At 51.5% G+C, this 20,097-nt stretch overlaps 6 protein-coding genes across 6 annotated transcripts; 3 read left to right on the top strand and 3 right to left on the bottom strand.

The window, feature by feature from the left end:
* Positions 1–805: 805 nt before the first annotated feature.
* On the top strand, positions 806–3,435 carry COCSUDRAFT_40055 (hypothetical protein; the record flags this gene model as incomplete). The annotated part of the gene is made up of 4 exons (XM_005650271.1): positions 806–1,041; positions 1,247–1,374; positions 2,706–2,874; positions 3,258–3,435. The coding sequence occupies 4 exons, from the start codon at positions 806–808 to the stop codon at positions 3,433–3,435; spliced, it is 711 nt and encodes a 236-aa protein (XP_005650328.1).
* A 456-nt stretch (positions 3,436–3,891) lies between these two features.
* On the bottom strand, positions 3,892–5,034 carry COCSUDRAFT_52573 (hypothetical protein). The gene is made up of 4 exons (XM_005650270.1): positions 4,797–5,034; positions 4,569–4,660; positions 4,335–4,488; positions 3,892–4,232 (listed from the first exon to the last, which is right to left on the bottom strand). Exons 1-4 carry the CDS (start codon positions 4,858–4,860, stop codon positions 4,063–4,065), a joined length of 480 nt encoding a protein of 159 aa, XP_005650327.1. The 5' UTR covers positions 4,861–5,034; the 3' UTR covers positions 3,892–4,062.
* Positions 5,035–5,321: 287 nt separating this feature from the next.
* Positions 5,322–8,064, top strand: COCSUDRAFT_27426 (WD40 repeat-like protein; the record flags this gene model as incomplete). The annotated part of the gene is made up of 7 exons (XM_005650269.1): positions 5,322–5,389; positions 5,511–5,619; positions 5,815–5,992; positions 6,205–6,358; positions 6,530–6,644; positions 6,979–7,150; positions 7,537–8,064. The coding sequence occupies 7 exons, from the start codon at positions 5,322–5,324 to the stop codon at positions 7,692–7,694; spliced, it is 954 nt and encodes a 317-aa protein (XP_005650326.1). The 3' UTR covers positions 7,695–8,064.
* Positions 8,065–8,311: 247 nt separating this feature from the next.
* COCSUDRAFT_60796 (tyrosyl-DNA phosphodiesterase) lies at positions 8,312–11,692 on the bottom strand (the record flags this gene model as incomplete). Its single annotated transcript, XM_005650268.1, has 10 exons — positions 8,312–8,629; positions 8,773–8,826; positions 9,014–9,098; positions 9,251–9,392; positions 9,537–9,635; positions 9,901–10,098; positions 10,416–10,597; positions 10,936–11,139; positions 11,353–11,520; positions 11,634–11,692. 10 exons carry the CDS (start codon positions 11,690–11,692, stop codon positions 8,312–8,314), a joined length of 1,509 nt encoding a protein of 502 aa, XP_005650325.1.
* Positions 11,693–12,629: 937 nt separating this feature from the next.
* On the top strand, positions 12,630–15,126 carry COCSUDRAFT_40052 (pseudouridine synthase; the record flags this gene model as incomplete). The annotated part of the gene is made up of 6 exons (XM_005650267.1): positions 12,630–12,662; positions 13,208–13,474; positions 13,611–13,814; positions 14,052–14,168; positions 14,314–14,505; positions 14,848–15,126. 6 exons carry the CDS (start codon positions 12,630–12,632, stop codon positions 15,124–15,126), a joined length of 1,092 nt encoding a protein of 363 aa, XP_005650324.1.
* Positions 15,127–18,493: 3,367 nt separating this feature from the next.
* Positions 18,494–20,007, bottom strand: COCSUDRAFT_12672 (kinase-like protein; the record flags this gene model as incomplete). Its single annotated transcript, XM_005650266.1, has 5 exons — positions 18,494–18,652; positions 18,869–19,037; positions 19,287–19,443; positions 19,563–19,659; positions 19,840–20,007. 5 exons carry the CDS (start codon positions 20,005–20,007, stop codon positions 18,494–18,496), a joined length of 750 nt encoding a protein of 249 aa, XP_005650323.1.
* Between the last annotated feature and the right edge of the window lie 90 nt (positions 20,008–20,097).

The following is a 20,097-nucleotide window of genomic DNA, read 5'->3' as shown; positions in this document are numbered from 1 at the left end:
ATCAACAAATTTAATATTGCCCTTGACAAAAGCAGAGCCTCATCGTGAATTTGCAGTGTTTCTGAGGATTTCGAGGACCTTGTAGTACTCGCTGATTTGCTCCGCCTCGCACAAGTGGGGCCCAATGTGCTGCTCATTGCTGCAGAAAACATCCTGTGGAGGCAGGCCGGTGGGCAACGGGGAGGGAAGGCTCCTCTGGACAACCTCGTACGCCCCGCGCTCTGTGCTGCCAAAACACCACGACACCTCGTCCCTCTGTTCCAGCCAGAGTGTGTGGAACAGGTGCAGCCACTCTGCCTTGATACTGTCATCAGCAGAGCTTAGGACTGCTGCTATGAGACCGCCTGATTTCCGGAGCGATGTCACATCCTGCTCGGATGAGGCGCTGCTCAAGACTAGACACAGGATCAGGATGGAGCGATTGAAAGCCCAAAGCGACGCTGCCATAACATAGCAAGACCGGACACAAGAATTTCCGCTATACAGAGTCCTCTTTTCTCTCTGTTGATTGTCAGATTCTACAAGGATGCTCTCGTCATATGTATGCCATCATCTCGTCCGAGGAAAAGGGTGAGCTTTTTTAGGCAGGATGGATTATGTCCTTATTGATTATGGCCTTCCCTCAGCGGGCAGCTTCCGGATTCTCACCCATGCAAGGAAGCTGATGCCGAGTATAGAGGACGAAATGCAGGATAGGATCAAGACATTGTCCAAGATCGCTTCTAGAAGGCTTGTGTGAAACATAGAAAAGCTTCGTCGAAATTCTGGTCTGCGAAGGGCAAAGATGATGGGGTTTACAATTCCGATGTACGTCTTGCTGGGCATGAACCTTTCTATGTCCGCTTCCTTGCTGTTGCCTCTGCCAGTTTCAAGGCCTGCAGTGTTTCTTGTGAAGTGGAGTAGATCGCCAGTGGGCCAGGCAGTCACTGGCACCTTCTGTTTCTTGTTGGTTCTGATGGCGATGAACCCCCTCTACGATATCTACACAATTCACCAGCACAAGGACGCGCAAATAAAAAGCATCACGTCGAAGAACCGCAGGTGAGACAGTTGAACGGTTATTAGCAGGGTCGATGGCTTTTCCTGACTGGTGTTTCTCAAGCCTGAGGCGCACCCCACCTGTTTAGTTTGTGTTAGCAATCAATCTTTAGATCGGCGACAATGCTTTTTGAACCATCTATGCCGTTGGAGCTACTTAAACGGCAGATTGCAGCAAGTTGATGCAAGAACTGTCTTGATCCCGCAGGGGTGTTGAGGCGTCAGCGCAGTTGAGTCTCCTGCTGACAGTGGGCAACATGATCTTGCCACTCATCAATAGAGGCTTTGGCTTGGCGCTAGCAGAGATTGACGAGATACGTTGCAAATTTGGGGACGGTGCTTTGAAGTCCAGAAAGAAGTTGTCAGAGAGCGAAGAGTGAGCGCTACAGCTGACTGCTCTGACTTCCAACAGCAATGCAGGCTGCAGCCTGAGAGCCAATCTATCTCAGTCAACAATGTTGCTGGGATACTGCAAACATTTAAATGCCCTAGTCGCCTATGCAAAGGATGGACAACTTGTTCCGGAAGTTCCGCCCACTTGAAGTGATGATCAGAGCAGTGGACTTTGACTCCGGCGTACCCCAATCACTGCTTTCCATGAGTTGATAAGCTGAAAACATTTTGAGTCTCCTCCGGGGCCAATGTACAATACCGTGTCTGGCTCGTCTCTTGCATGTCTGTAACTTGAAGTTGGCTTCAAGCAAGAAGTTCTGTTGGTGCAACGGTTGGTGCAAGTGCACTGCAACCAAGACTCATTGGGCGTCATTGGTTGCCAACATCGCATTTGCTGGGAATGCAGTCTTCATATTTGAGGTGGCATTGTTGATGGCCCCGTCCTCCTGAAACTCGAAGCCCACCGAGCCCAGAGAGGTTCCATTTTTAGGTTCCCAGTATGAGTCATCAATAGCTTCCGCCCAGGTCCATCTGTGCTGTTGCCTTCAATTCGCGATTGGGAACATAACCAAATCTACGTCAAGAGAGGATACCAGCTATTTCAGAGAAGACAATACCTGAGCCTTGCATACGGATATAGAACACAAACCGCTCGTCGTCGTTCAGCTGTTGTTGCAGGATGATCGGATTTACTTTGCCACTTTATGCACTCCTAGCAGTGGAACTCGTCCTTGCAGCAAATCTGATCATGCCATTGCCTGTCTCGCGTCCAGGTGAGATTTTCCTCAATCTTGGTCCAATAGTTTGGTCGGCAAGGGTTGTGCTTTTGGGCATCATCATGAGGGGAGAGGAAGTACAAATAGATCGATCCATGGGCGTAATGGGGAAACTTGGGGTCAGTAAAAATATTCCAAGCTTGTATATCTCGGCAACGGCTTTTAGCCTTCATACCGGTTTGTGGCGTGAGTGCCAACACTCACTCGGCATGTCAATCAGCAAGTATGGCGTCGCAGCTGTTAGGCAACTTTGCGATCGCTGGAAAGCAAGCTTTACCCCACACACTGGTCTGAACTATCTACTTTCTAGAAAGTACTTCAGGGAACGGGTCACAGTAGGAGTCTATGACTCCAGCAAAATCTTGGCAGCATCTACTTTTCAAGCCATCCGTGCTTAACGAGAGGTGAAGATGCCTGTGATTCTCATCTCGAGTCAGGTAAAATTCAGTATCTTCACCATCACAGCGTTTAAATGGTGAAGCTGCACATGCATGGCAGGTGTGGCACTCATCAAGGCAACCAGGACAGATGTGGGCAGGACAGTGGTGGTGACGATCGCTGGATTCCTCAGTATCCTTCTTGCCAGCCCGCTCTACGATGTCTACTCCCTGCACTCTCAGAAAGAAAAGTCGGACTCTGCTGAAACGCTGATGTCTGAGACCCGCAGGTATGACAACTCTTTCTGCACCAAAGAGTATTGTAGTGTCATCAATTTTTGTGGCAATGCATGGGGCTTGGCATTCCTGGGCAGGCATGACCTGGCAAGTAGGGCCCCAGATGACATTTCTTGTGAATCATTTCTTATGCGCATGCGCCTGTTGTAGAGTCTCTTGCGGCTACTTAGAGGATCCAAAGAGGATGGCAAAGTAATCATATACGAGCTCTTGTTTTTTTCTGGATGTGGATTTGCTATTGTCATGAGCTGTGTAGCATTTCCTTTCCTTTCTCAATTTTGAATTGGTAGGCCATATCACCTGGACGCACGTAACCGGTATCGTACGATACTGGGTGGACTCACAAGGGTGTAATAAGGAGTAAATGTGGGGGCAGGGAGACTGAGGCCAGCGCGAATCTGAGCCTGACGCTGACAGGGATGTGCCTGGCGCTGCTGGTAATCGTGCGCGCATGGGGCCTGGCACTTGCTGAGGTGGATGACTTGCGCACCAAGTATGGCGTGGCAGGCGTGACAGACCCAGAGCCCCCCAAGGTCGAGGCCAAGGTGGAGTGAAGGGAGACATGGGGGAAGCTGCCAGATGACTATTGGCAAGTTGCTATTGGTGAAGTAAAGAGAGATTGTGTGCACAGCGCTCCAAGATGACTGCTGACAAGTAGCTTCATGCCAGCCGGTGTGCATGCAAAAAGGACACTGTGGAAGCTGCCGGCCAAAGAATGGCAAGTTTTGATCGATGGAGTTGAGAAAGACTGTGTGCACAGCGCTCCAAGAAGACTTTCCACAAGTAGCCGGTGTGCCAGCAAACGCATCGAAAGCTGGCGCACTTGTGCTCCCTGTTTGGCTATGCATCATTGTGTGGCCTTTTGGGGTTGGTTTGGAGTGCGATCCTCCATAATGGATGCAAGATGATTGCAAACAACTGAGTTTGGAGTGTGACAACTTCATGGCACATGCCAGAACAACTTGATGCTATTTCATACAGTGGTGAGGCAATGACATGACAGTGTCTGTACCCTCGCAAATTACACTCTTAGTTTACATCAAAAGTTGCCATTGCGACTTGTAGCAGCTTTCGATGGTGCAGACACATGTTTATTGTAGTTATCAGATGTCGCTGCAAATTCTCCATTAGCACAATCTGTCAGCAATCTCCAGTACCCCCATCGGACTCGAAAATCACCCTCAAGAAGGGTCAGAGGGTGGCATCACAACTTTCAATACTTGCTCAGTGTGGCACAAGAGTTGACATGGCTCCCTAGCACTGTCCTCCTGCACAGCTGATGTGCGCTGAGTGTTTGCACCTCCTGCCTCTGAGGGCCCAGCTTCATCGCCTGTTCCTGTGACTTCTTCCACTGGTACACACAGTCATGTATAAATAACACCTCTGTGGTATCTCATGAGTAGCTTTCCACATACGTCCAAGACATATTGAATGCAGTCTTATTGTGCTTTACCTGTGCCTTCTGGTATTTCCATTGGCCGGGAAATTGAGCTGGGCTGTGACTGCTCTCGGGCAAAGAACATCAGGGATCCTATTGAGTCTTCATACTCTCCCCGCAAGACTTTGCCGTCTCCCAATTCAACCTCCGGTGTGGCAGTGTCTAGTCCCTGAGCAACCAAGTTCATGAGACCCTGCCGAAGCAAAATTCAGGCAAGGTTGACAAGCTCTGACTTGCTATGCATCTCACCCTGATGGAGATCCGTGCTCCAACAGCAGGAATCAAGTCGTTCTTGATCCCGCTGAGGTCCACATACACATAGGCTGCTTCATCACCAGCACCTGCTTCAATGAACATTATCACTCTTATATGGGCATGTCGAGATCACGCTCTTTGTACCGTCAAGAATTTTCATTTCACACATGAAGAATTGCACTCTTCATATGAGGGACACAGGTCGATGTGGAGAAGAAGCACCTTCTTGTGTTTGGTGAATGTGCCCGTCTGCAGGATCTGCTGATGAAGCTGGCTGGTGCTGCATAAAATTCTTAGGTCACATCGATTTGAGGCACCTCATAGCGTAGGTTGCTTTTAATTGAACTCCAAGAAAGACAAAGTGGCCCGTGATCCAAGCCACCGACGCAGTGGGATCCTCTCACGCAAGGCAGAAACAGCTCCTTCACTTCTTTTACTCAACAAATGATTTCTCAATTTGGAGATCAGCTGTAATCCAGATCAATCCTGCTATTCCGAAAGAAAGAAACTTTCTCCTTGGGCTTATCGAATTAGTGACTGCCAAATTTCCGAAACAAAAGTTCAAAGCCATTTTTGATTTCGCACAGCTTCCGTTAGATGAAGCAGAGCAACAAAACATAAGCAATATCTGCGATTGAGAAAATGACGCATGATCAGACAGGGAATGCATTCACTATCCCTTGAGAAGCTTTCTAGTGTCAGTTCATCAGACTCGCTTTCGCTGCCTGCGTTGTGGTCAATACTTGAATGAAGCGTGTGCAGAATCCACAGATATGTCATGGCCATTCACGTCCAATTGTAGAGCTCGCTTATAGGTAAAAGTTGGGATGGACTACAATCCTACACCTTCCTTTCCTTTCTTCAATTCGGATGGAATCTCTGCATGATCAATATTTTAATCAGGTTGTGCTAAAAGGCTCAATCTTGTGCGTGCAGTCCGGTCACTCCTGATGGGTACTTCCTCACAAGCGCAAGCAAGGATGGGTTACCCATGCTCAGAAATGGAGCCAACGGAGACTGGATTGGCACTTTCCAGGGGCACAAGGTAAAATCTTGATGAGCATTTTATGTGCGCATGGCGCTAATCCTTCTGAGGGCCACGCAAGATGGTGATACATTGACACCCGCTAGCAGCAACAGGCCAGATGGGTGGTGTGCTTCCTTCAGGAATAGAACAACACACTCATGAATGCTCACTGTTGTTGCAATACATTTACTCTCCTGAATCGTTTTGCTGCAGGGAGCAGTCTGGTCATGCAGGCTCAACAGCACAGCAATGCTGGCAGCCACGGCGTCTGCAGATTTTTCGGCAAAGGTGTGGGACGCCATCACGGGGGACGAGCTCCACCACCTGGAGCATGGACACATTGTGCGCACAGTGCAATTTGCGCAGCAGACGTCCAAACTTGTCACAGGAGGTGCTGACCCTCTCATACCTCGCCGACAATCTCAACAGTGCCGGGTACAAAGTTTGTCAGCTTCAAAATGAATAGCCCTTTCAACTTACCCTGGTCAGACTACTCCCGACGCCTTATCCGCTCTGCCTGCACTCTGCCTATGGAATCCTGCTGAGCATCAGCCATTGAAAGTTGAAGGGTGGGAATTCCAGAGGTGGTGTGGCTTGCTGCAGGGTATTTTCAGCAGCGGTTGCGAATCTACGACTTGCAGAAGATGGACAGCGAGCCGGCGACGGTCAGGGACGTGCCTGACAAGATCCGCTGCGCGGCCTGGCACCAAAATGACGCCCTGCTGCTCACTTCCTACACAGACCAACCCGGCATAGGGTGCGCTAGCATGTGCTCAATTTGCTCGATGTGTGTCTCTCTGAAATTCACTGGAAGCCTTTCAAAATACTTTGATGAAAGACAGCGCCTCTGACACTCACACAATCAGAGTTGCAGCATGAGTCAGATGATCATATTCTTGATAAATTTTATATTTTCCGCTCGGTGCAGTGTGTGGGACATCAGGACAGCCGGTCTGGTGAAGACTCTGGCGACTGGGAAGGAGGTGACATCCATTGAGATATCTCAGGATGGCCGCTACATCACCAGCGCTGACGGCACTGAGGTGTGCACCTCCCATATCACCGAGAAGCTCAAGGAAAGTCAGGATCCCTTCCTTGTCCTATTGGATCCAGCTCTCAGACTGGGTTGCACCCCTTGCATGTGTTGGAAACTGCATGCATGGTGGACACCAACGTCTCGTGCTGTCTTCCTTCATGGCTGAACGCCAGGGGACCCCAAATTGACTTCTAGAGTCCCCTGTGAACGCTTTGGAGAAGGGTACATTAGGCAAGCTCCAATTGTTTGCAAGAAATGTGTCTCAGTATCATTTCACTCCCCACCTGGGGTGCTGCAGACTTGGGGATGTGGGTGAATCTGGACCTCATTTCCTGGTGCAGGTGAGGTTCTGGGATGGGGAGAGGCTGGAGCCAATAAAGGTGTTCAGCCAGCCCTACAGCGTGGAGTCGGCCAGCTTCTGCCCGGAGAAGGGGCGCTTTGTGGCGGGCGGCGGCGACATGTGGGCGCACCTGCACGACTACGAAACTGGCGCTGAGCTGGAGTGCAACAGAGGTGCGCCCCGTCCAGTTGGCTATGTCAAACACTGGTGCTCGCCCATGCATAGTTCTGCCCAGGGGATTTTGAATCTCTTCACATGAAGTGGAGATCCCTTAGGCTGTGCCCAATCTGCTGGGTGACGGCTTGGGGCTAAACAGATAAAATCCATATCACGGCACACTGGCATCTTGAGAGGAATGCAGCTGGCATGCAGCTTCTTCATTTGTTTGAGTCTCAGCCTTTGCATCTCTGCAAAGGGGCGTAAGAATCTGTGCGCAGATGTGAGGAGCTTGCGCAGTGTTTTGTTTAAATTTGTTCACAATAAGAGCTTGCACAGTGTTTTCTATTTTTTTTTTCACAATGATACCACGCAGTTCTTTACAAGGACAGAGGGTGCGCAGGTCACCACGGACCGGTGCACACGATAAGGTTTGCGCCCGGCGGCGACTCGTATGCCTCTGGCTCAGAGGACGGCACCATCCGCATCTGGGAGACAGACTATGCGCTGAAGACTGAGAATGGGGAAGCCCCTGCAGCACCTGCTGTGAATGGCTCATAGCGACAGCAAGCATGCAGCTGATGGGGAAATGCAGGACGTGCGCAATTCCTTTGCCTCAAATTACTTGCCGTCAATAATGCAGGCAGTCTTGTGGTATGTGCCCATCTGTGCCATGGGAACCGATGAAGCCTCACTGCTTTTTGAGGGCCACATCACCGGTGTGTGAGGCTTTCAAATCAAAAGAGAATGAAGTTGTGCTCTAATAAACTCTCTAATAAACTCCCAGACATAGAGGTGCAGACGGAAACTTCCGCTGTGGAGGCAACACGGATGCGAGAATTGCCTCTTCCTGTGAGGTTGAATACAGAAAGTCTAGACCATCGCATACTCACAGCTGTTTCTTCAAGTTGAATGTAAAAGTAAACTTGATGTGGCTGCAGTCGCTCCACCTCACTCAATAATATTTTTTTACATTGAACAATGATTTGTCATCATGGGCTACAACAAGACGCCCTGCCGCAATGGGCTCAATCCATTAGCATTCCTCATGAGGGTGCATCACCGCACCGGATTGTCACATTGTTGAGCGCCCCTGCAATCTTTCTAAGCAGTCCTAACACCTCGCCATGACAACAGAGCAAATGAGAGGCATCAATGCGAATGCAGATGACAAAATCTCAGTCATCGGGCTCAACATGTCCATAGTGCGAGTTGCGGTCGAAGGACTGGTGGATGGTGAGCCCCTGGCTGTCCAGCCCAGGGAATTCCACGCCAGTCATCCACGGCTGGTCCTGTGGTCCGTACCGCACAGGAGGCAGCTGGTACGGGAGTAGGATCTCCAGCTTCTCTGCTCCTGTAGAAAGTGCTTCACTGCTGCCTGCTGCTGCCCCATCAGCTGCCCAAAACTCCACTCTGGAAGGCTGAGCGGCTGCTGCAGGCTTGTGGGAGGCAGGCGCTGTGCAAGAGAATCCAAAGTGGCGATGCCTCCGGTAGCTCTGCATATATGTAAAACAGATGATTAGCAGATCTAACGAGCTGCTCCAGATGACGTCAGAGGTCTCGTGATAATTTGATGCAATGTACAGCATGGTTGAGTGCGGTTAGAATGCACCGGGAAATTGGCTGAGAATGCACTCACCTCCTCCAGGGAGGGCAGCAGCAGCACACCCAGTTCGTAGTGCATAATATGAAGCTGAACACACACCAAGAAAAAGTAAATTTCACTCACCCCATTTTTATAGATTTCCACATGCAAATATGACTAAAAACCGGGTGGTGTTGTGTTTCTGCAGCCATGATGCATCGTTTCTGACCTTGCATGTCAAGAGGCAAGTACTAGCGCTCTGAACATTTGCATCATGGAAAGGGTCATGGCCCACCTGTGTGTTGTTCTTCTGAAGAACTCCCCACGCTGCTTTAGACAAGTTGTGAGATGTCAGGACGATATATGCCAGCCTCTGCCCTCTGCATATCCAACACGCATATTAGCTGCCGAAATATTACCGTAATCCTGGAATATCACAGGCACATGAGCTGAGCTCAATCATTAGTGCCTGGATGTAGAGTACTGCGGAAGTATTGTGCCCAAACACTTGATGATCAGTTTTAGAGCGCACGAGTGTCGCAGGTAAGACTTGATGTGTGGCATGGCATGCTGGCGGCCAGCTGTAGCAGGAGCGCCATCAAATCTGCACCAGAACGGCTGCAGGATTGGCGTGCTCAAGCCCTTGTCAGTCTTCAGCACATTGGCGTGTGTTCCTGCAGCAAAAGCAGCCTCTCTGTGTACTTGCATGCACAACCATGCCCTCAAAGAGTAACACAAATGGCACATGCCAAAGAATCTGATTGGAGCAACACGCTGTAAAATGAACTGAAAGATGCTATAGAGGCAGCACAGGGCACCTGGAATGGAGCAGCCTGCAAACCAGCCCTCGACGCTGTTTTTCACCTCCTCCACTGTCGGCCAGACCACCCTGAAGTCAGCAGCCGGCCCCAGCCGCCCTGCACATGCGCAAATACATAAAGAGGTCGTGTGTTGGGTAGAGCACAGATACCACCATACCTGATGATCATGCATGCAACCTCTGACTTCTGACTCAGCATCTCTCTGCATTCAGGAAAGTACTGCCAATGCAAATATAGATTTTTCGTGAGTTCCCAGCAAGATATCACATATTACATAACCCGCGCCCTCAACGCACAAGAAAAATCAAGCTTCTTCCACAAGCGACACAAATCCCTTATTGATGGGAGGAGCTGAGCTGACCTGCGCTCCCACTGGGATTGCTGTCCCAGCAGTCGCCTGCAGCCAGGCTCTCCCGGAACTCGCTCAGCCATGCACCTGTGATGGACCCCAGGGACGAGAACTGCGCCACGATGGGAGACCTCCTGAACACCGGGTCAAAGCGCTGCCGCGCCAGCAGGCTCCTTACCAGCATGTGGCCGTACTTCTGCTTTGCTGCGCCTACACATGCACCATCAGCATGATCGGGTGATAATCACCAGCCACCTTGGAAGCACAGGCAGGGTGACATTCGGTTTTCTTGCCTACGATGGAGTTGTGCTTCATAGCCTGCCGAAAGACAATATCACATATCAATCGGCCAGAGAGACTCAGACTAGTGACAGAGGGCAATATGCAGGACTGGGACTGGGAAATTCCAGGACATTTATTATTCAAGGGAACCCGGGAATGTGTTAGATGTTCCAAATTTTAGGCAGGTAATAGACGAAAGGGGCTCCTGATGACAGCGTGTCCAGGCACTGGTGGCGACTTCGCACCCTGATGGTATCCTGGTACAGAGGGGATGAGGTGTGCGCGGGCGGAGGAGAAGTCATGCTGCGCTATGACCTGCTGCGCATGCTGCGCCTCCCTGGCAGGCAGCCGCAGCGCTGCAATGTAGTCACTCAGAGTGGTCTCGAATAGCCGCGAGGCATTGTCCTGAGGAGACCGCTCATCCTTCCTGTGCATGCATGCACATTGCATCAGAACCACAAAAGTACTGTTGGATGCAAAACAGCGTGTCTTGAGGATGGGCACCTTTGTGTCACCCCAATATAGTGTCACTGCACAAGTGTCTCCCTATGACAGCACCGGCTGTCTACTAGGTCACATTGTCATGATCCACAGCAGCTGCATGCATGCATGCAAGGAGCAAACAGCAGGGGCGCACACCTAATTTGAACCAGCTTTGTTAGATAGTTCTCATTGGCACATCAACAGCAGTGCAAAGCAAAACATGACTGCCCAAGAGGAGGACGGCAGCATTGGAATCTGTATGCATGTGCATGGCGAGCACACCTGGGAAAGTCCTGGTACCAGAGGCCCTGCGTCTTGCAGTTGCAGTCCTGATGGATCAGATTGGCAGTGTGCACGACCACTCGCAGGCCCCTGTCGAACTGCACCAGGAAGGCCTTGCTGTGGTGCACGCCGTACTGGAGTGGACATCGCGCTTGGTGGATGACCCATGGCCTGCCCGCTGCAATCTGCTGCATCCACGACACGCTGTGCACCACGAATGCAGCCTCAGCTTGCCACGTGAAGCAAGTCGTGGCTTTCTGGCATCCTGCACCCTGTAATGCAGGTAGCACATATGCAAGATGCAAATGATGCACAGGTCAGTGTCAGTCCATGCCACGCTCACCCTTCCTGATTGCAAAGGACTTGCTGGCATGTTGTGACAAATTGATTGTGGCTGGAGTGTCAATGAGTAACCACCTGGTGGGGTTGCTTTTCTCCCCATGGACAACTGTCACGCGGTCTGCATCCAGGACAGAGGGCGCAGCGGAGACAAACCACCTCATGTCAATCATAAAATTGCTGATGAGCAGCCACCTCATTGGCCCCCCGCTCAGCAAGTCCTTCAGCTGCGTCCCCAACGCACCCCTGCATGCCTCAACCACCGGTGCTGTCAGTCATTGCTCTCCTGCGCATGCATGCATGGGTCTTTGCTCAATCCAGGCAGTGGGAATCTTGGTCAATTCTTTCCTGTATCACACCTGCTGAACTGCTCTGGGAGGCCTCGCACACGGAGCAGGGAGGCCACTGGTGGGATCATTTGTTTCTGGGTTGCCTCCAGGTGCTGGTCAGAAGTTGTTGGTGCATCTAGACGGGCACGCTTCAGAGGACGGTCATCGCCAGCAACAACACTTCTATCACCTGCAGCCATCCCTGAAGCCCTCAGGATTCATAAGTTCTGGTGGAAGTACCGTCCAAGGCGTTTGTTTCAATTTAAAGAGGAGGGCACGCAGACACCCTCACCAGCCTCTCCGTTCACGATCTGTTGCATGCGGCTTGGCTGCTGTGTTGGCCGTGCACACAGTTTGAACGTGGCATTAGACCTGGCATCTGCTACGTCAATACGAGTGCCGGCAATGTGAGGTATGTCTAGCACCTGTGCACATACACGGGTGTCATGTCAGTACATGAGCTGTTAAACATTTGAGAGCAAATAGCGGTGCTTTGAATGCAAACGTCATGAAGCACATGAGGTGGCATTTACTCACATCCCCCTCTTCGAGGATCGTGACAGACTCATCATGAGCAGAGCTCACTACCAGGGCTGCACAAAACAAGATTGTGAGAAAGAAATGCTGCGCAGAAAGCATGGTGTGTAATATGAAACATTCGGGTGAGAACACTGATAACATCAGAACATCAGGCAAGAACGCACGTGAAAGACCCAGGGAGTATAGCTGCAGCTTGTTCTCGTCTGTGCCAGCTGATAGCATGAATTGATTCTCACTGGCAGCGGCATCAATGAGACCACGTGACCCCTTGCCAAACATCTCTGCATTTTGAAGGACTTCTTGTAGACGGATCCAGGTGCTGTCAGGACACAACAGACCAAGCTCTCCAGCATTGGAGTTCGACATGTCACGAGACGAGTCACATAGCTGCCTACTTCACAGCAGTTCCTTTGGAAAAATTCAAAGGAAGTTACGTAGCACTCTACGTGGTTTTAGTTAGTTTATAGAGCTCCGATGTAAGCAGGCATGGTTGTCCAAGAATCTCAGGAGAACTCACAAGTAAGCTTTTTTGATGGAAACCACCCAGTCACAGCACAACACTGTATCGATCAATACTGAAATGATCTTTCGATGAAGTTACATGTGTGGGAAGAAAGAATAACGGCATTGAATTCAAGGGACGACTGCCCAGCGGGCTGGGCAGCTTCTCATGGTGTCGGAAGGTGAATCGAAGATTTGCATTTAGTATAGCTTATGCTGCCATGAAGACCGTGAACCAGGCCATTGCTCACATTCGATCGGTTTAATTCTTTGTATTGATGATAGGAAGCTTGTGCTACTCTGTGAGCGTTCATCCAATTCTCCTTCAGATCAGCTTTCGATCCTGCAGAGCTGATCGAGCGCTCAGGCTATCTATATCGAGACGCAAAGTAATTGTTAAGAAGGTAAGAATGGTTTGAACAGCTTTCCGGCTCTAAATCAGAAATAAAGAATTATGTTGGGTGTTGTGTTTGTGTTTTGCCAAATCTCTGAAATCTCTTGCATGTGTGAATTCTCGACCGTGTTAGGGAAAATTTGCTGCGCTTTGTTCATCATTACTTGAGACCCGCGGCAGCGGGTGGCAGAAGCCACCACAATTTGAGAGGCAGCGTGAGGGTGATGATGTCATCATCATCCGCCAGCCGGCTCCAAGGGAGGGGACGCTGCTAGAAATTGCCGCTGAAGTCTCTGACCTGACCCTGGATGTTGTCTCCGGGCTGATAGACCTGGGTGCTGTCTACTATGGTGAAACAGAAGCGCCCGGTCAAGCACCCAAATGGCGCCGGGCCAACAGACTGGCAGAAGCAGCACCACACCACCCCATAAAGCAGGTCAGACTCTGCTTGCCCTTTCTACACTATCTTGGCAACGTTCTGCCTGTCATATCCTCTTTCCTCGCATCAGGACATGCATGCCGGACCCTGAATCAATGCATGTGATATGAGCTCCATATATTGTCACATGCAGGGACAGTGGGTCAGGGTGCACCCCAATCCCAAGCGCTATCCAGCGGCACAGACCACAGACTGGGCTGCCAGAGTAATTCATCTGGATGCTGACTTCTGCGTGGTGAACAAGCCTGCGCGCATCCCTGTGCAGTCCCATGAGAGCAACTCTGTGGAAACGGTCCCTCGCTGCCTGGTAAAGGCTCTGGGCCTTGAGCACTTATGGGTGCGACTCATGCTTGCATGCAGTAGTGTGTGCAGATGCTCACCTGATCATGTGAGACCCTGCAGCGGACGATTGCATGCATGGCATTCCTACTTTCTGATGCCATGTCTGCATTGTCCGTTGCAGAATCTAACGTGAGCAGTGGCAAATTCCTTGCAGCAGCAGGGTTTGCATGTGTGGACTGCTTGGCCAATGCCATGGAGCAATGATTGAGTGTGGGTTGGTTTTGGTGAGCAGATGCTGCATCGCTTGGACTACTGCACAACAGGCGTGCTGCTGCTTGGGCGCAACGAGCAGTCCAGCAGGCGCTTCATGCAGGACATGGAAGCCCACAAAGTGCAGAAGCAGTACAAGGTCACTCCACCTCCAAGACACCCTTTTTCATGTGTCTTTCACTCTGTTGTGGCGTGCCTGCCCCATATTCACCCTGATAAGCTGGCACATGAGATGCAAGTAGATTACCAGTGCCACTGATCAGAATTTTGTATTTGGTGAACAGGTACTCACCCCTGTTCCTGTGGAAGCTGGATTGGAGGTGGTCCATTACATGTACCCAGGCCCCTTTGGGTCCAGCCTGGAGGTGATGGCTGGCAAGGGGCTGCGGGCAAGGGGACCTCGGCTTCTCAGCCAGCAGCCCATTTCCACAGGCAAGGAGTGGAAAAAATGCGTCCTCAAAATTGTGGACACCAAGGTAATGCTGACGCCATTGTTTCCTGTTTCATCACATCTGCGAGTTTAGCCCAAGTCAGAATTCTTGGCATGCATGAAACAAGACATGTGATCAGTGGGCTGCATGCGCCTGTCGTCTACCGCTGACATCACTTTTCCAGGTGCTGATGCAGTGCAATAGCATGAAAGTTATTCGTCCAATCTTGGTGTCATGCAGGAAATTGCAGTGTCGCAGGCTAGCAATGAGTGGCTGCACAACCTGCTGCAGAGCTCGACAGGTTCTAAACATGCTGCAGCTCTTGATAGCTCCCCGTCAGAAATGAGCATGGACACATTTTCAGAAAGATCGACTTTATCTGGGCAGCTTCCACTGCAAGTCTATGAGAGCACAGTGAACCTGTCATTCGGGGGCAGGACACACCAGATCAGAGCCCAGCTTGCCGCTATTGGGGCGCCAGTGATAGGGGACGTGATGTACGGAGCGATTGCCGGTGCGACAGTGTCAGACTCAGCCATTGCAGACAACGATCTGATAAGGCGTATAGATGATTGCTCTCAGATTGACGGGCCGATCGGCCTGCATGCTTACAGCATGACATGGGAGGACAGAACTTACAAAGCTGTGGCCCCTTGGGAAGAATGACCCACTGTTCGTTACATGTCAATATGACAAGTGCGCAAATAAGAATAGCCTAGTATTGAATCATGAAATTATTTAATGGCTTGCTGTAAGTCTGAGAATCCCTGGAGATTTCTTATTCGAGCTCTACCTATTCACTCAACACTGTCCGGCACTTGAACACCTGGATCTGCATCCTACATGTACTAAAACTCACATCATATCGGTCTATCTGGAGCTGTGGCAGTCTTCTCAGCCAGATGAATGTGGAACAAAAAATAGCATCTTGCATGGGGCTTGCATGGAGCATGCACATCAAGGCATTAAGAACAGACTCTCCGATACGGCGTCCAGGGCAAGCTCAGACGGGGCAGCCGACACATAAGATTGCAAAGCTGTGGCCACGCGACTGAGCGCCTCTGGTACAGCACCCAGCTCTGACGGGACACTGTGAGCGCCAACAGCAATCCCTTCTTCCAGTTGGATTGCCTGGGGAAGTAGCATTGGTTGTTGGCCGGATGCGCGCATGCGGTTGGCGCGTGCCGCCATTTGCATGTCTTCGTACGCCTGCCGCCTGTTCACCAGAAACTCATACCTCTCATAGAAGAGAATTGGAGATGTTTCCTCAATCAGCCTGCTTGCCTTTTGCATGAGGCTCGAATATTGCTGCCCTTTGGAATGTGTTGTACGTGGGGTAAAAGATATTCAAGCACTCACCAAGCTGATGTGATCACTGCTAGCCACACGAGGCGGCCCCAGATGCTTCAATTGCAGCCAACATCATAATCACAAGTGTCACTCCTGTGAAGTGCGGCGCTCACCTTTGCTCCAACGTGAAAGCAGGAGTTGCATCTCTTAAAGCGGGGCTGCGGCGGCTGCCCTCGTCTTGAGCCCTCCTTCGAGGGTCTGCCACGGCACCATCGGCGCTGATGCTCCGGTGCCTCATTAGGCCCCTGCCAGCTGTCGCTCGTGGCCCCTTAGGCAGCTGCTCTAGGGAGTTAAACTGGGCAGGGTTTGCTCTTCCCTGATCCGCCTGGCTGACTTCCAGACGCCTGGAAGCTGATGGGAGCTGCGGAGAAGCTGCCGCGCCGGCGGGGCGGCTGGCGGCGGAGGGAACAGCGGCGGTGTTGTGACTGCCCACGCTGTAACTTCGCTGCCTGTACAGGGGCTCTGGTGCATTCTCTCTCTCTGCTGGCCGCTTGTGGCCCAAAGGCGCTGCAAGCTCCCGCCCCTGAACTTGTGAAGGTAAAGGGTCGCTGCGGGTCACAGCGCCAAAGCGCACCAAGGCGGCTGCACCGTCCAGGCTGATGCTGCGCTGACGTGGCAGCGGCTTCCTCGCCAATGGCGGCCGCCCACTTGGTTGCCTGGCAGCTGCCGATGCAGCCGGCCACGCTGCCGGTGACTCACCTGAGGAGGCAACGCCCCCGCTAAACGGGCTGCATGGAAGCTTCGCCCCCGCCACCCCTGGTGATAATTTCATCCCCTGCTTTCCGGCTACTAGCCCCTGATTTGCTGCAGACTGTGAGTCGTCTCGTGGGCTGCTTGAACTGGCTGCGGGTGTCTCGGCAGCAACCTCCTGCAAATTGCTGCCTGGGATTCTGGGCGATCTTGAACGCTGCACTTGTGGCTGGTAGCTGCTGCCATCAGCGCTGCGGCTGCGCTGCCTGACTAGGCCAGGTGCCCGTCTACCTGGTGTTCCTGCAGCTGCGCCCGGCCGGGTAGGAGCTGCCCTGCCCGGCCCGGGCAGCCTCTCAGACAGCTTCGCCGGTACATTGCTGACCTTGTGTGACAATCCAAACAGTGGACTCTGGACTGCAGGCCCTCTTATGGCATTTTCACTGGAGCGGCGCTGTTTGTCCTTTGAAAAGCCGGGCTGGCGTGCTATTGCTCCTGGAGCCTGAAGCACACACTGTTAAATTGAATTAGGTCATCCCTTGCGCTCCTTGCTGGTCCGAAAGGTGCTCTAGCTACCATCCACCATATAAACATGAATGGTACATTACATGAAAAAGCATCAGGGAATTTAAAAAAGTACTCCCACGTCAGCCATATTGCAGCAAAGGGAGGCGTACCTGGGAGGATGGCTCTGCACCCATGAGAAGCTTCCTGGGGCCTCCAATGGTTGCCAAAGCCGCAGCAGTGCCTGGCCTGAGCACGCCATCATGGGAGTGTCTGCGGGCATGCCCACTGCTTGGCTGCTGTGGGACTGCCGCTCGCACTGGTATATCTCTGAAGCGTAGCAGCGGCCCACCAGCCTCCACTCTGCTGCGCTGCCGCGCACTCAAAGGAGCATTTCCCTAAAGTGCAGCACAGTCAAATAAAAGTCCACCAATTTATGTGCCGGTCATTAATGTATACCAATGCTTGCAAAGGCCCTGTGCTGTTAAGTGACACGCCTTGTGGGCCTTAGGCGGCCCTCTATTGCATGAGCACTTGTGGTGCTCTGACAATTTTTTGCATGCTGAGAATTGCTGGCATAAAAAGGAGGCCACCTGTGAAGAAGGCCGGCGCTGCACCGCGACAGTTTCCGGCTGTGGGTTGGAAGCCGATCGGCGCGCCAGCAGCTGGGGCTCTCTGGCGGGGCCTTGGGACGGCCCTGCATCTGGTGACGTGGGAAAGGCCTTGGGCGACGGGTTTGCTAATTGGTAGACCTGCCTCAACACTGAGCTGGGGACGTTGTCCTGTGTCATGCACATACGGCAGTGGTCATCAAATGCCGCGGCACCGCTCATAAGGTGGGCGACAGATTAGCACACATTTTAAATTTCTCATATATCTGCTTGATCCGATTCTGAGCCGAAAATCTCCTCGCCATTTGCAACATTTTATGCAGTAGCTACAATGAAGTCCCTGAAGAAATGGCATTATAATAAAGGGGCATGCTTCCGTGAGGATAGGCAATTAGTCATCTCCTCACCAACACGCCCATTTCATATCCGTTACTGTACTCATCAGGTGCCAGTGAGGACACCTGTGGAGTGCTGGTGGTCCTGCGGGCTGCGAGCCGGTTTAGCCGCTGCCGGATTATGGGCAGCTGCAGGATGGCTGCCGCGCTGGGACGCATGTGCGGCGCAACTTCCAGCAAGCTTCCCAGCAGATCCCTCAGTTCCCGGCTGTACCGCGCGCTCACTGGCGCGTACCTGCACCACATGGTGACAGCAATTTCAAATCCAATTGCATTTCAAATATAAATTGCGATGGACGTCAGATTCTGTGACGGTCGGTGTCTACAGACATGCTTGCTGCAGTCTGGGTATGCTTGCCAGTGGCATGGTCCTATACCTGAGTCAAGCCTTGTCAGCCATGCATGTTTCTCAATCTGCTTAAAGCGTTGCTTTTGTCAGACAGCCTTGCATGAAGCAGAGGACATGCAGTAAGCTGCGGGCATCGATCAACAGCATGCAACCGAGGGGTAAGATTGCATGGATTTTCGGGGAGCTTGCCTGCCCTGGACGATCTTCTCAGCGAGTTTGTTGATGGAGGCCGCCTGGAAGGCGTGCCGCAGCATAAGCATCTCGTACACCACGCACCCCAATGACCATATGTCCGTCTGCATGCCAACACTTGCCCCACTTACATTTCCTCCTTCACAATTCTTAATTCATTTGTTCAGATTCAAAAAATAAGGCCCTCCAGGAGGTTCCTTTCGAATCTCCATGGTCATTTTGTGCCACAGTGTTGCCTGGATCTGGCGGTGACCCATACTGTAGACAAGATTTAGGAGAGTGACGCTTGATGTAGGTAGTGTGAAAGAGAGAGGGCTGACCTTGGCGTTGTAGGGTCTGTTGAGACAAATTTCAGGGGAGATGTAGTAAGGGGTGCCGATGGTTGTCTTGGCCAGCGCCAGGGTGCTGCTCAGAACCTTGCTCACACCAAAGTCCCCCACCTTCAGGAGTCCCCCCTCCGCCATGAACACATTGGCTGTCTTAAAATCCCTGTGCGCACAATCAGAGTGCTGTGCTTCAGCGCTTGTATAATGCAGAGATGGGACCCTCAGAAATGCACCATTAATATGACTGGAAGCAGGCCTTTCTAAAAAAGGAATGACAGTTTTTGTACCATGCACAGGAGAAAGTGGAGAAAATCTTCAAGAAATCCACATGAGGAGTCCTGTGTCATGTCACATGCAGCCTGATGCAATGATGCAATAAGGGACCTTGACAAGTATGTAGGGAGACTGCTACCTGTGGAGAATCTTCCTCTCGTGCATGTATTTCAGGGCAAGCACCATCTGGATGAACCAGTCCAAAATGGTCTCCTCTGGAAGCTGTGTTGATCTGCACTCCTTAAGGAACCCTTGCAAGTCGCCTGCACACACCAAACAGTTATCCTGCAGCTGTGCTCATCTAAGGTGACAAGCAAGGCCGATGCAGCAACTCTCAAGAGCTGGGCCTGTCATTTCAGTAACACCATATGAATTTCAACCGTGGGACATTTTCAGAGGCATGAAGAAGTTGCACCCTCAGAGCAATATTCCATGACAATATGGAGTTTGCCACGCTCCACCCAACTCAAGGAGCAGGCCACGATGTTGGGATGGTGCAGCGCCAGAAGAATCTGCGAAACAATCACGGTGTTCATGGTATGTCCATTCCTGCTCAGGCCCGTCAGCAGTTGTGGTTGTGGGTTGCACAAGAACTCTTTCACATCATTCAAAAGCAAGAGGCAATCTGTCTCTTGTAAAAATTAACATCTGTCAAATCATACTTTTATGGAATGATGCAATCAGTGATCCACCTTTGCTTCCTGCTCCGCTTCTGCGGCATCCTTTCTGTTCATCCGGGAGATGTCTACCTCCTTCACCACATATTCCCGTCCGCTCGTTTTGCTTCTGACCAATATTGCCAGTCCATAGCTTCCTTTGCCTAACTCCTTTATCCTATCGTGAGATTCCCAGAAGTCCATGATTCAACCTCTGGTAAGGAACTGCTCTCAGTTCAGAACATGGTGGGTACGGCTCGTCCCTGATCAGAAGGATCCATCCTCTACGACTCA

Source organism: Coccomyxa subellipsoidea, assembly GCF_000258705.1.
Source record: "Coccomyxa subellipsoidea C-169, whole genome shotgun sequence".
Taxonomy (NCBI): Eukaryota; Viridiplantae; Chlorophyta; class Trebouxiophyceae; family Coccomyxaceae; genus Coccomyxa; species Coccomyxa subellipsoidea.
The sequence above is the reverse complement of the archived record's forward strand: the minus strand, read 5'-3'. Positions and strand labels throughout refer to the sequence as shown.